We start from the raw sequence: 14,326 nt of genomic DNA on the forward strand, positions 1-14,326 counted from the left end.
GCAGAGAGGGAAGAAAGAGGAAGAGAATGACTTTGCAGATGGCTTTATAGGGCACAGGATTTATGAGTAGAAATACGTCGTTTCCTGTGTCCACCCCCAGTGGGCGGGTACCTGGGACACCAGAGGTGTGTCTCATGCAGCAGTGGCAGGGGGCACCCAGCCCAAACTGCCACAGCGGATACAGGAGGTTACATAGAGATGCCCACTTGATTCCCATGAATCAGGGCAGCTGTGAAGCTGGGAGCTGAGCTTGAACCCTGCAGGGAGAAGGAGATGTACAGCCCTCAACAGTGGACCACCACTCTAGAATCATTAGTTTACAATGGAAAAAAAATGGAAATAAAATCATGATATTAAAAAAAAAGAAAAAAAATTTCCAAACCAGAAGCCAAAATGAAACATTCTTCTGTTTCCACCCTTTGGATTTGTGTTTTCTTTCTTTTCTCTTAAGCATTTTGCAGAAACAGACTTCCATGTGGACAGCTGCAGTTCCCTTTATATTGTATTTCTTTCCTAAAGAAATAATTTTCTAAAACTTGGATGAGCATAGCCAGAGCTGGAAGGAGTTTGTGGGTGGGATAAAGCTGGCAGTCACCAGGAGAGAAAGGAGAGGAAAATAATCCACTCAAAATATCTTCTTTATTTGTTCTCCCTCTCCCTTTTTCTCTGTTCCCTTCCTGACTTTCCTCTTTTGTTTGGGAGTGTCATGCTTGGCTTGACATAATCCCTAGAACAGAGGGAAGTTGCTCTGGATTGGTCCCTAGGCACCAATGCAATAAATTAGGATGAATCATAATTTTTAATGCTGCTGCTTCAGCAGGACCTTTGCACTGGCACAGTCAAGGTGCCTCCATTTAATAAGAACTGACTCTCTCAGGGTGTTGATGCACCCAGAATGAAGGCAGGTCTCTGCAGGCTGTTAGTGAGATGGAAAAATCAAAGTCTTGGATATCATGTCCTGGCTTGCTGTTTACCCTTGTACAGGATCAGGAAAGCTGCTTGATGGCTTTTCAAACACTGCCTTGTGACTAGGGGAATGATATGAAGAAAGGAAGAATAAACACCAGGGAATGAAATGCATGATGTGTGTGTAAGGGAGTGAACCCCAGCTTCCCAAAGATGTTTTCCCATTCCTGTGCTCATCTAATCTCCTGCTTTGATTGCCCAGATGGACATGTGGCCCCTGGTGGGGCCCAGATCTACTTTAGTGATGGATTTGGGCTGACATGGTCCGTTGGAGGAACTGATCATAGAATCATAGAATCAGTCAGGGTTGGAAGGGACCACAAGGATCATCCAGTTCCAACCCCCCTGCCATGGGCAGGGACACCTCACACTGCATCATCCAGAGCCTCATCCAGCCTGGCCTTAAACACCTCCAGGGATGGAGCCTCAACCACTTCCCTGGACAACCCATTCCAGGCTCTCACCACTCTCATGGGGAAGAACTTCTTCCTCACATCCAGCCTGAATCTCCCCACTTCCAGCTTTATTCCATTCCCCCTAGTCCTGTCACTACCTGATAGCCTAAAAAGTCCCTCCCCAGCTTTCTTGTAGCCCCCTTCAGATTCTGGAAGGCCACAAGAAGGTCACCTCGGAGCCTTCTCTTCTGCAGACTGAACAGCCCCAACTCTTTCAGTCTCTCCTCACAGGAGAGGAGCTCCAGCTCTCTGATCATCCTCATGGCCCTTCTCTGGACACCTTCCAGCATGTCCATATCCCTCTTGTAATAGAGGCTCCAGAACTGGATGCAGTACTCCAGGTGTGGTCTCAGCAGAGCTGAGCAGAGGGGCAGAATCCCCTCCCTTGACCTGCTGGCCACACTTCTCCTGATGCAGCCCAGGCTCTGGTTGGCTTTCTGGGCTGCAAGTGCACATTGACAGCTCCTGTTGAGCTTCTTGTCCACCAGCACCCCCAAGTCCCTCTCCTCAGGGCTGCTTTCCAGCCAGTCCCTGCCCAGCCTGTATTTGTGCTTGGGATTTCCTTGACCCAGATGCAGGACCCTGCACTTGGTCTTGTTGAACCATTTGATCCATTTAGCTTAAAGAGAAAAAATGCTAATGTATCAAAACGTATCCTTTTTTCCTTTAGTACTTTGCCTCTCTGCTGCTTGAAGCAGGAGAGTGCAAGGGCTGAAGTGCTGATTTTTGTGTGCGTGTGTGTGTGTGGAAAGTACACTGAAGCTGAACCATTGAGGAAAACAAACAGAAACCTCTTGGATTTTCCACTTCCTTGTGACGCTGACATGGGGAAGCCCAGGACTAGAAAAAGGGTGGGACCTGCCTTTGGGAAGAGGGCTGAAAGGCTGTAAATAAAAACATGTGAAGCATTGCTGGAGATTGTGTTAGCAGGGCAGTGTCAGTAATTAAAGGATTTGGATTCATGCTAACGATTCGTACCACACCCCAGGGCAGGCATCTGATTTATTAGGCTCCACTCAGAAACACTGTTGGGTACACACAGCATCTAAATACCTCCCTCAAGCTGCTCTCTCTAGGTCTTGATAGTAAATTAAAAGGCTGTAGGATGAAAGGCCAAAACCAGCATAGAATCTGTAGGCATTGCCAGGGTTGAGGGAAGAGCTGATCCAGCCTCTGCTGCTGCCTCAACCCTGATCTGCACAGGGGTCTGCCAAGGACCCTTCCCTCTGTCCCTACATCCCAGCCAGAAATGCTGCAAACCCCCAGCCCTGGAATGAGACTAAAAGACCTGCCAACAATGCATGCAGTTTTTCAACATATCAGGCACATCTGAAAACCCTCCAAGTCCTTGTTCCTGGACTTCCTTGTTTACAGTGTCAGTGGCTTTGGGCTTAACGGACCTGTCTTGGGGGATGGCCCTTATGAACATGAGTCCCCCTAGGTGGGAGGCCCATTGTAGTGGAAGGACTCTCTGCCATCCCACACTACCCCTGTTCCACCAGCTGTTCCATCAGTCATATCCATTGCTATGTCCGCTGCCCTCATTCAACATCACTTTGAGCCACACAGCTCAGGAAACACTTCCAGCATAGCTGTTGTGGGTTATGAGGGCTTAGCACAACTGATCTGAACAGCAGGGGAGTTGACCTGCTCTGCCCTCTGCTCACAGCAAAGCAACAAACGCCTCTGGATTTGGCTCAGCTAAGTCCAGACCAGGTTCAGTCACAAGTCTCTTAAGTCAGCAGTGGATTCCAGGAACCATCTGCCCAAGAGGATGACTTTTGCACCATGCACTTAGCATGAGTGTGGCTTCAAGTCCTGCCTAACTGCATATCTGTGTGTTTCTCCAATGTTAAGTCTACCTTGTGTCAGTCTTGTCTGCAGTGCAGCTTCTTGGCTGAAGTTCTTGAGCTGAGTTTCCCTCAAATCCTTTGAAGCCTCCTTTGGTAATGTGCTCCCTCCCCTCTTCTTGATAATCTCTTTCTCCTCTGGTGCCACTCCTTGCTAAACCCTGCAACACTTCAGTTTGCAGCTGGGCTGAAAGACATACACAGATGGAGACATGATATCTGCTAGGGCATCTGGTCTGCATATCTTCCTAGGAACCTGAGGAGATGGCTGTCTTCATCCTGAGAGTGGGATGTAAGGTGGCAGTGCTCAGACCTTGTTTATCCACATATGTGAGCACTTTTGAGAAACAGTTCATACAGTCAGGGGAGTTGAAGGTGTGCTCCACCTCCTCCTAGGTGTTTGTCTAAATAGACACAGAGAATCACACCCAGGGAGTGTTTAATTTTCCCTGTTGACTCTAAAGAAAAGTGTTGAAGGCACTTTTGAAAGTTTGATGGGGTGGATTGCATTACAAAACTTGTACTCCCACTGAGATGAAAACTGGAATGCAGACCTTGCCTTGGCTTTCATGTTGCCAATAAAGGCAGGAAACCTTCAAGTAGTATAAACACCTGTATGTGGACCTTTTAAAATCCTCTGCTCTTGCCAGCTCTGCTCCTTCTGCCAAAATCAGTGATTTTGTTTAAGATGGTTGCCATATCCCAATTCACAGACTCCCAAAGGAGGCAAAGCCATTTCATTTCTACAGCTGAGCTTGTTCAGCATGCAGTAGAAAAGGCAGGAGAGTGGAGGAGCTCCATATGTGGAGAACTAGACCAATGTGATTTACAAGGGCAAGAGTTGCATCTATTCCAGCAGCCACTCCATTCTATGGTCTCAGCAGAGTCCAATGTCCTTGTAGCCTTTCCTTTGGTTATATTCAACCTTGGGCTTGCCACAGGCAGTTGGAATAGCTTTATGGTCTAGTTGGAGAATATTTATTGAGAGTTTCAGCTAATGCTTCTTCCTAGGACAAGAGATCTACTCAATGGAGCTGAACTGATGAGCTGAGTGTCTTTCCCCTCAGGCTAGAAATACTTAATATCATATGAAGGGGAACAAAAAGTGATGGAACAAGTGCCTGTTTGTGCCTGTGTGTATCAGCTTATTTAAAACCTTGTTAAAGAGATAAGCACTGAAATTTATGGCTTTGCACCCATATGAAGTGAAGACAATGTCAGGGGTGGGCAGCTTTGGCAGGGTAGGTTCAGTGGAATGCTGCTGTGGAACAGCACCTTCTGTAGGAAATGGAGATGACAAAGCTCGTGTTTGGGGTGAATGGCACCTCTCACTGTGAACCAGTAAGTCAAGGCATCTTCTCTGGAGTTATGTGGCACCACTGCTCTCCCTTGCAGGCATGGTGGAAGTTCGCTGTGTAGGTGGATACTAAACCTCTGCAATGCAACAAGGCTGGAGAATAAATAAGTGACTGATGTAACTCTAAAAGGCTCTAGCCCTGGCTGCAGCTGAGGAGCTGCTGCACGGCAAGCCAGAACCTTTTCTAATCACCAGCTGTTTTGTCCTCTTCTCTTTGTGCAGCAATTGAAAGGGAAGATCCTGGTGAAAGGCAAGAAGCTTAGCAGGGAGGAAGACCCCACTGGAACAAATGGGAACAACAACCTGGAGGCTGAGGATGTCTCGGATGAAGATGAAGCAGCTGAAATGGAAGATGAATCTGTAAAGACTGAGGTAGAGCAGAAGGGAAAGGTATGTAAAAACAAAAGTAACTGAATTCTGAAAAGGGGCAAATTTGGAGAGACAGAAAAGCTATAAACAAGATCTTTGGCTGTTGCAGATGGCTCTGAAGTCCTGCATCAGGAAATCCCATCTTTAACATGTTCCCAGCTAAGACAATTTTCAATCTGGTTTCAGCTGCTCAGCTGAGGCTATGCAAGGGTGATTGCTGAAATCACTAGAATGATTCTAGTCCTTGCTCAGCTTCAGAAATTCTGTCCCAAGTACAAGCAGAGACCTGGCAGAGCCAACTAAGCATGAAGGGTGGCTTCTTGCCTTAAAAGGAGGCTGAAGGACCCACCAGCTGGCACAGATCCTGTGGCATTTATGGGAGCAGTGGAAGCACACCTGTTCAGGCTACCTCTGCCTGATTTCCAGAGATCTATTTGTCCTTTGCCCATCATGACTTTGTTTATTACTAGGGATTGGTGCTTCTCTAGTCACGTTATGGGACATACCTGCACCCTCACTGGAGATGTTTTTCTGACACAGAGGAGGGCAGGAAAAGCTACAGATCTATGGGGAATGAGTGTCTGGTTACCAACGCAATTGGGATGATTATTTCTGGTAGGAAAAGGCTGGACTTTACAGCAGTCCTTTGCTCTCTCATGCAAGGACATTAATTTTCCCATACTGCAGGTCATTGTGGAGGCCAGATTCCTTACAGACCAGGTTCATAGGTGGTATAAATATATTCAGTCCCACTGATGGCAAAGCTGATTGATGCTGCCTCTGAATCTGGTCTGATCTGTGCTTCCCCTTCCTGATTTGCTCACTCTTTGAGGGTCTTATTTCTTTATCTGAACTGTAGTCAATAATGTGTATAATTGGGAAGTCTATAATTTTCTTTCTTTGCCTCTGATGGGAGCTGTTGGCTCTCACTTCACCATTGCACCAAGGAATGTGGCTGTGGAACAGGAGGCATTAAAGTGCTGTGAGAAGTTCCCAGGTCAAGGGAAAAAGCCCAAGCTCTGTGGAGGTCAAAACATCCTTCCCTTCCCCTTATTTCCAGGTTTGCATGCTTGAGACCAGGACAGTAGGGAAAACTCACTGCTAAGGCTCTGATGTAGAGTTTAGCAAGTGGAAACAGCTGTTGATGCTGAAATACAAATGATCATGCAGAGAGCAGCAGAAAGGGTATCCCACCAACAAAGAGACAATCCATCTGGAGAACATAATGCAATAGGAGAGCAAAGCATATGTTGTGTGAAATCCTCTCTTAGTTCACCCATATAAGCCAACTGAGTTGGTTGCTCCTGTGGTTGTAGCCCTAATCATTTGGAAGCTGTGATAGCCTGAAATGTTCACATAATAACATGCAAATAAATGCGGATGGAGGGATGTCCCAGATAAAATATTCTTAGTAGTAACACTTGGGAAATCAGTGATATCACTAGACTGGCCAGGATGGGTCTTAGAGTGTAGTGATGCTCTAAGAGGAGGGATTAGCACTCTTCCTGCAGGGCCAAGGACATAGAAAGGGCAGCCTGCTCCTTTCCCACCCTCTCTCCTCACAGTGCTGCCACTGACTTTTGAGTATGACTGCAGAAAATCCCTACAGACCTTTTGCTCTGCTTTTAGAGTGACACCTTGAAGCTGGCCAAGGAATTGTCAGACACAGTTGTCTACTGCAAGAGTGTCCATTTCAATGGCTTCGAGGACTCCAGCCACCCTCGGCCTTTCTATGAGATGTCATCGTTCACAGAGAGCAAAGCTCTGAAACTGGCCCAGGAGTCTGGTGCGTACGTTCTGCCTCAGCAAGAGGCCATCCTCTGCCCCTGGCTCTCACCACTAACTAGCCAGTGGTGGTTAAGCATCAGGAAAGGGCATCCTAAAAGATGTGGGTTATGATCTCTTTGGTCATCAATGTCACTGAGAAACAGTGGGAATAACTTAATGTCATAGAGGCTGTCACCAAGCAAGGGTGGTTTATACAGGCTCACTAGGAAGAGATGCAGTGCATACAGCAGCAGCAAGAAGAGATAAAAGTTGCCCCCATCACTGAAAGGGCCATTTATTTATTTATTTATTTATTTTAAATGTAGGAACTAGTTTTATTCATCACAACATCAGGCACCTGAGCCGGATCTACCCCGCAGGCTGGAGGACAGATTCTTCCAACTACAACCCTGTCGAGCTGTGGAACGTCGGCTGCCAGATTGGTGAGTGAGCTGGCTGTGGAGGGGCTGCAGATGAGGTAGGTCAACTCTTCAGTGAATGCTCAGTGCCTTTTCAAACACTGCTGTCTGGCCCATCTCTAAACCATTAGGAGAGCCTTTCCTGCACGTTAATGCACACAGCCCTGCAATTTCACTGAAAGCAGAGTTATTGTTGTATAACAAAGGAGGAGGGAGACGAAAGTTGCAGTCCCTTACTGAACAGTGTGCTGAAATCTCTGGCAGGGTTATAACTCAACTCAGTTATCATGAGAAAATGCCCTCAAGTTGCACCAGGGAAGGTTTAGATTGGATATTATGAAAAATTTTGTTACTGAAAGAGTGGTCAGGGATCGGAACAGGGTGCCTAGGGAAGTGGTGGAGTCACCATCCCTGGAGGTGTTCCAAAAAAGACATGGCACTTCCAGACGTGGTTTAGTGGTCATGGTAGTGTTGGGTTGATGATCTTAACGGTCTTTTCCAACCTTAATGATTCTATCATTCTATGAGTCCTAGCACAAGGCTGAAGCATAAGGGTCAAGCTGTGGTCTGAGCTGTTCCTTGTAGTCAGGGCATCATACTTCCAGGGTGCTGAGGCCCCTAATGGTATGCTGATGTCTCAGAGTTTTGATGAAAGCAAGGGTCCCAGAGCTTAAGTGAATTCTGTTGTAGCTCTCATCCAAGAAACCTGATGCAGTGGTAAACGGGCAGGCTGGTGATGACGTGCTGGGCTCTCTTGGTGATGCTGGGTGTTGGAGATGTCCTAGCTGTGCCTGTGTGGCCCAGCCAGAGAAGAGAAGCTGCAGTTGCATGGCTCCCTGTCCTGTAGCCATGTAGATCTGCATGGCCTGGATGTGCCTGGCAGCACATGAACTCACTGGGTTCTGCAGCTCCCATGGGGTGCACAGGTTAGCAGCTCTTGGCCTGTCTCCCCAGAACTGAGTCTGGCCTTGGGGTACACAGGCCAGATAAGATTTTTCAGAATCCCTGAGTGCTTGAAGCTCCCAGTAAAACCACCATACTGCAGCTACTAAATCTTGCTTACAGATGGGGAAACAGGGAAGTGCTTTAAAATGCTTTTGGCCTTCAAGTATTACCCAGTATGTTGGAGCAAGGACCAGGATAAATTGCCATCTGTCCTAGAGCTGTCTTAGAAATTGCTAGAGGTTAACATCAGCCTTTGGAAATCAGTGGAGTACTGAGGAGGTGCTGGAGTCCTTCTGCATTCCCTGTGTGGTATAAGTGAGAGTATTCAGAGCCTGCTTGCAAATTTGACATCAATACTTTTGAAAAAGATAGTTCCAAATTGGAAAGAATACAGGAAATCTACCTGGTGTTAGGACAGCAGCAAGGCTTGATCTATTTTGGGCAGGAGACAACAAAGAGAGAGTTTGATCACTGCTTCTATGGTCCTACAGGAGGAGACAGGCCTCTAACCAAGAGAGGCATCAATGCCCCTCAGGATGGCAAAATGAAAATAGGCATATCTGGGCTGGAAAGGAGGTTTTATAATGGGGCTAAGTAGCCAGAGAAGCAATCTGAGGATTTTGCTGGCTTCACTGCAGGAGATAACTCCTTGAGCATAGAAATGAAAAGGTTTATCTAAAAAGATACAGTTGCTCTACCAGGTGACTTAAAGTCAATGTGGGCCACGTTTTGATCCTGTGGAAGGCAGGAAGACAAATGAGATGGCTCCTCCTGTATTACCTTTGAACGCAAGGAATCCTCAGGGGTAGCTGGCTGTGAGGGTCAGAGTTTATCACTGCTCTTTGAGGAAGGGCAAAGCCGATGTTTACGTCCAGGGCCTGCAACTTGGTGCGAACAGAAGGAGTATGAAAAGATATTCCCATGCAATTGTCTGAAAGTGATTGAATTTGTTTATTTCTGTTGCAGTTGCACTAAACTTCCAGACACCGGGCACAGAAATGGATGTGTACCAGGGTCGGTTCCAGGACAATGGCTTTTCTGGGTATGTCTTAAAGCCGGAATTCCTCCGGGATGAGCAAACCACATTCAATCCAAAATCCATCACAGAAGGAACATGGGGGACAAAGAAGAAGCTTCTGCTTAAAGTAAGAATAGAAGTTGGAAAATGTCTCAGTGGTAGCCACATTTGGGGGAGGGTGTTTAGGTTGTGCCTTCTCCTTTTCCTGGTCTCAGATGGGCAGTGTTATCCTAACCCTACTCATTTTCCACTGCTGGGGGCTTCATTTCAGTCCTGCATGGGCTCTCATCCTTCAGGGACTTACACTCTTAATGTTCAGCAGGAGGAGAGGTTAGTGACAATATTCACTGTCTTTCCAGGCAGATGTGCAGTCAACAGACAGCACTGTTGTTTCCAAGACCATATGAACACAGTTAGAAAAATTGCCTGACTCCAGCCAAGCTGGCTAGGCTGCAGCAGTGTTCCTTAGGTGCTTTGGCTCATGGCAACTCCCTCTGAAGGATTTCACAGCATTGGTTCTGAAAGACCAGCACTAGCTTGTTACAGCAGGTCCAACTCTCCTGGAAAGGAGAGGGAAGTTTGTCAGGGAGCTCTCTTTCCTAAAGATGTCTTGACCTCTTCCTCCGTTTCCTTCACAGATCATCTCTGGTCAGCAGCTGCCCAAGGTGAACAAAAGCAAAAACTCCATTGTTGATCCTAAAGTAACGATAGAGGTCCATGGTGTCCAACAGGATAACAACAAGAAGCAGACCAAAGTAATTGAAAACAATGGTAAGGGGTTTTCTTCCATGCTGTGCTCCCATGGGGCAGTAGTTCTTCATCTTAAATAGCAGAGTCCTTGCCAAGACTGATGCCTTGTGGCCAGACCTGCTCAGATGCACCCAAGCCTGCCCACACCAAGCAAATACATGAGATGCTGTGGGCCTCATGGGTATATACTGCTGCTGGCAGGAACTAGCCCCACAGATTGAAGATCCTGTAAAGAATTACTTTCAGGGTTTTTTTTTTTTCTCTCTTCTCTCCCCAAGGTGTTTGGAGAAAGAAATTCCCTGCAAAGCAACATCAGCTAGTTTTGAGACTGGCTGCCAAATTTGCAGAGCTAAAGCTTTGGAAGTGCTCATGTGGTTGGACTAGACCTGGGTCCCCACCAAGATCTCGTGAGGCTGATTTTATTCACAAACTCACAAAAGACCGAGATTGCAAGGGACTTCAGAAGGGTCTGTTTCAGCCCCTGACCAAAGGAGAGCCCAGGTGAATTCTGAATATCTCAAAAGATGGAGATTTCCCAGACTCTCTGGGCTCTCTGAAATGATGCAGTCTTTGACTGATCTCATCATAAAATAAGAGATCCTATTCTTAACAAGAAATCCCCTGGTACAGTTTGTGCCCATTATGCATCAAGCTTTTGCTGTAAGAAGAGCCTGTTGTCTTCTCTATAAGGAGGTAGTGGAGGATGGCAATAATAACCTCCTTAACCTTCTCCAGGTTGAATTACTTGACCTATCTCAGCTTCTTCTCACATGTACCAAGGTCTGTGCACAAGGAGAACATTTCCTGTAGCCTTGAGCCTCATCACAAGGCAGGGACACTGCATCTGCTCATCCTCTTGGCCAAAAAGGCATTGATGCTAAATGAATGACCCATCACAGTTACAGGTGAAGTGTAAAGCCATAAGCCCTTGTCTGCAAAGAGCTGGGTTGAACCCTCAGAGATCTCACAGATATTTCACCTCCCCATGGACTATTTCTCATTGGTCAAACATGGCTGTGGGGGTCTGCATATTGTGGCCATCTGAGTTTGCAGAGGGCAAGTTCAGCCCTGTCTCCTGTGGGAGTAACAAGGGAGTAAGAGCCAAGTGCTGGAAAGTCAACACATATTTTCCTCCCTGCTAACAATATTTCCCTTTTGCTCTTTCCTGCCTGAGTAAGCCTGGCCTGGCTCCTAAAGCTCACAGCCATTTCCGTCACCTACAATAAATAGCTTTTTTTAAGTCTTGAGTGAAAGCTGTGTAGGGAACATTTCAGACCCACCAGGCCTGTTCCTCAGGACTTCTCAGCACACCCAGCCCCACAGCCAGTCCTTGTCTGGCTGCAGTGATACTGGAGGGAGTGTTGGCCAGTGAAAAGGTAATCAAACAATGAAAACATCAGTGTTGGAAAGGGGCAGCTGAAGAGAGGGGGTTGCATTTCAGGGGCTCATGTTTCATCTATGTGACCACACTTCAGCATCTTAGTTCATTTCATGTTTTATGGTTGGCCTCAATGATCTTAAGGATCTCTTCCAGCCTGAATGATTCTATGGTTCTTTGTAGGTGGGACTGAAGCAGGGGCTGTGGGCAAGGACCAGGTCACAGCAGTGCAGCTGCAGAGCTCAAGAGGTTGTGGAAACCTGCTGGCTCAGCAGCTCTGAGTGTCTCACTGTGGCTCAGAGATGGACTGAAAATCCCCTGTAGATGTCAGTACAGTGAAACCTGCTGTCCTAGGGCTGATGACATTCCATTATCTTGATTTCTGCACCCAGAAGATCAGCAACACTGGGGTTTTTCTCCCTGAAGGATAAAAGGGGCCAGGAGCAGATGTGTGTTACCTGAATAGTCCAGTTGATTTAATCCTATGAAGGTCCAAATAAAGTGCAACAAGCCAGCACAGGTATTTTCCCATGGCACTCTCCACGTGCCCATCTCAGCACCTTCAGGGCCAGCTGAAAGATCCCTGCCTCCCACCAAACTGTCTGCAGACCCTCCATGACCAGCAGGCTTCAGCTGAGGTTCTGCTGTCCTTACACTTCTGCTCGGCACAGGCTGGGCTGACAGCAGCAGAGTTTCGGACAGGATGTCCTCTCCTCCTGTTTTCTTCTGGGGTGTGGTTTGTTGAACTGCAGAGAGCACCCACTATGACCTGCAGAGAGAGCACTGAGCTTGCTGGGTTTTGTTTGCTTACCACAAGATCCTTATCCATAGGAGCAGTGGGGCTAGTCTGGCTGTCTCAGACTCTGCCCTGTTACAGGGAGGCACAAATGATTTTGTCCACAGACTTAATGATCTTTTTGTAATCAGACTCTCCTCATTAACCTTTTTTGCAGCCATGGAAACCAAGGCACAGAGCAGTGACAGATAGGTGCACCTCAAGCACTGAGTTGAGGCTTAAGGCCCTAGAAAGTCACACCACAAAGGCACAGCTCTTCTCTCTGCTCCCTCCTGGTTCAGGGCTGTAAAAAATTGCAGCTGGTCCAGTGGTAACCAAAGATGTCCACATAATCAGTCAGCAAGAGCTTGCAGAGCAGAGCTGACTTCACCTTCCTCCTTTCTGGGACCATGGTGCTGATGTCTACAATAAACTGCTTAAGCTAAAGGATTTGTTGATACCAGGTAGCAAACTAGTGTCAGAGCTGGGAACAGTAGTTTTGGCACCTTCTGAGACCTTTGTCCTGGATCAGATTAGGTTGGCAGTTAGGCAAAGTCTCCACCCATTTGCAAGCAGCTCTGACCTCCATCCTTGCATGTGTGCATATCTCACCTCCTTCCTTGTTTGTAAGCAACTCTGACCTCCATCTTTGTCTGTGTTGCCCAGGCTTTAACCCCAAATGGGATGAAGAGTTTACATTTGACATAGAGATGCCAGCACTTGCCCTGGTCCGGTTTGTGGTGGAAGACTTTGACATGTCAACCAAGAATGACTTCATTGGGCAGTACACTCTTCCCTTCACTAGTCTGAAGCAAGGTAAGGCCCTGCTCCCTGTTTCTCCAAACCGCTGAGGTCTTTGGGAAGCTCCAGACCCATCACACTGTGGGTCAGGACAGGTTATCTCTCTGGGGTATAGGCAAGATGATAAATGGTTTATTGGGCAGCTGTTAACACTGCCGCTGGGGCAGGGAACTCCTTGTCACCAGTGGCCTTGGGCATGATATGTTCCCCACTCTCAAAGCCACACCTCTCAGACCTGTTCTGTGGGGCACTGGGAGCAAAATGCTCTGAGACAGGGAGATGCTTCTGCAGGGTTTTGGCAAATGTTAGCAAATATTTTTCCAAGTAGACTGGAGGCCACATTCCATTGTGTCTTTGCTTCCAGGTTACCGCCACATCCATCTTCTAACCAAGAACGGAGACCCATACTCCTCCTCCACCCTCTTTGTGTATGTCAATATCCAGGACTATGATTAGCAGCTCAGCTCTTTCAGGACACAGTGAACCTTGTTACAGACCTAGAAGGAATTCAACCTGCACATGTCAGGGTCCCATCAACGCCCCAGTGCTTCCTCTGGAGTCCCAAGAGCCCTCCCCAGGACCCCTGATGTGAAAGAGCTGCCGTTGACTTTCTCCATTCTGCTGGAAACATACTGATGCTGCTGTTGAGGTTAACCCTTTTGTACCTGTTTGACCAATCCAGCTGTGGTTCTAGTTCACTTTATTCAGTGTGAGGTTTTTTTTTTAATTTTGCTTTTAGCAAGAGGCCAGGGACTCCTTTTTTTTAGCAAAGCACAGCTCCTGGGTTGGGTTTGGTCAGACCTCTGCATAAAACACCCAGCATCTGTGCAGGGAAAGAGTCCACCCCACCACTGAACTCAGTGGCCAGATGCCAGGTGACTTCTTGTGACTTCAGCTGTCAGCCATCTCTCACCATATGAAGTCTTAAATGGGGACACAATTCTCCTCTTTTCTGTTACAGATGAAAAAAGCAAGCTGCACTGCAAAGGCTGTTATGTAACTCAACTTTTCTTTTGTATGATAATAAAAAATACATGAACACTACTCTGCCTTGCACCTGGCTCTCAGCCAGCTCCCTTTGCATTCAAAGCCTGGCTCTCTCATCCTGTGAAGGAGAAAGAAGCTGCTGAATGGTAGATTTCCCTCTAACCCAAAGTGAAACCCACTCAAAGGCACCTCAGAGACCATCTTTTGCCCTGTGCCAGTGGAAAATAGGCTCAGCTAACAGCAGGGCTTTGCTTTTTAACACAGTGAAACTTTTTTGTGTTTGTGTTTTTTATAGAGGGGGGCGGGGGAAAGTCATTTTTGAAGGCAGAGGAAGTGGCAGTAGAAACCATTGTAAATGTTAGCCTGGTCCCAGCTGCACTGCATAGGTAGCAGCACACAGTATTTATGGCAACAAGTGGTTTTTCTCCAAGTACAACTACAGAGTTAAGGGAATATTGTTGAAATAAAATAATATATATGTTTTTTGAA

General features: G+C 47.1%; 1 protein-coding gene across 2 annotated transcripts in view; it reads left to right on the plus strand.

Annotated features, from left to right (window-relative positions):
* Positions 1–14,326, plus strand: part of PLCD1 (phospholipase C delta 1) — a 55,119-nt gene extending 40,793 nt beyond the window's left edge. For both annotated transcript variants that reach the window (XM_054390206.1, XM_054390205.1), the window contains exons 9-15: positions 4,851–5,018; positions 6,627–6,783; positions 7,091–7,207; positions 9,095–9,273; positions 9,785–9,917; positions 12,716–12,865; positions 13,215–14,326. In XM_054390206.1, coding sequence (XP_054246181.1) covers positions 4,851–5,018; positions 6,627–6,783; positions 7,091–7,207; positions 9,095–9,273; positions 9,785–9,917; positions 12,716–12,865; positions 13,215–13,306 — 996 coding nt within the window. In that variant the 3' untranslated portion in view covers positions 13,307–14,326. The remainder of the gene's footprint in view (positions 1–4,850; positions 5,019–6,626; positions 6,784–7,090; positions 7,208–9,094; positions 9,274–9,784; positions 9,918–12,715; positions 12,866–13,214) is intronic.

This window comes from Indicator indicator, chromosome 20 (assembly GCF_027791375.1).
Source record: "Indicator indicator isolate 239-I01 chromosome 20, UM_Iind_1.1, whole genome shotgun sequence".
Classification (NCBI taxonomy): Eukaryota; Metazoa; Chordata; class Aves; order Piciformes; family Indicatoridae; genus Indicator; species Indicator indicator.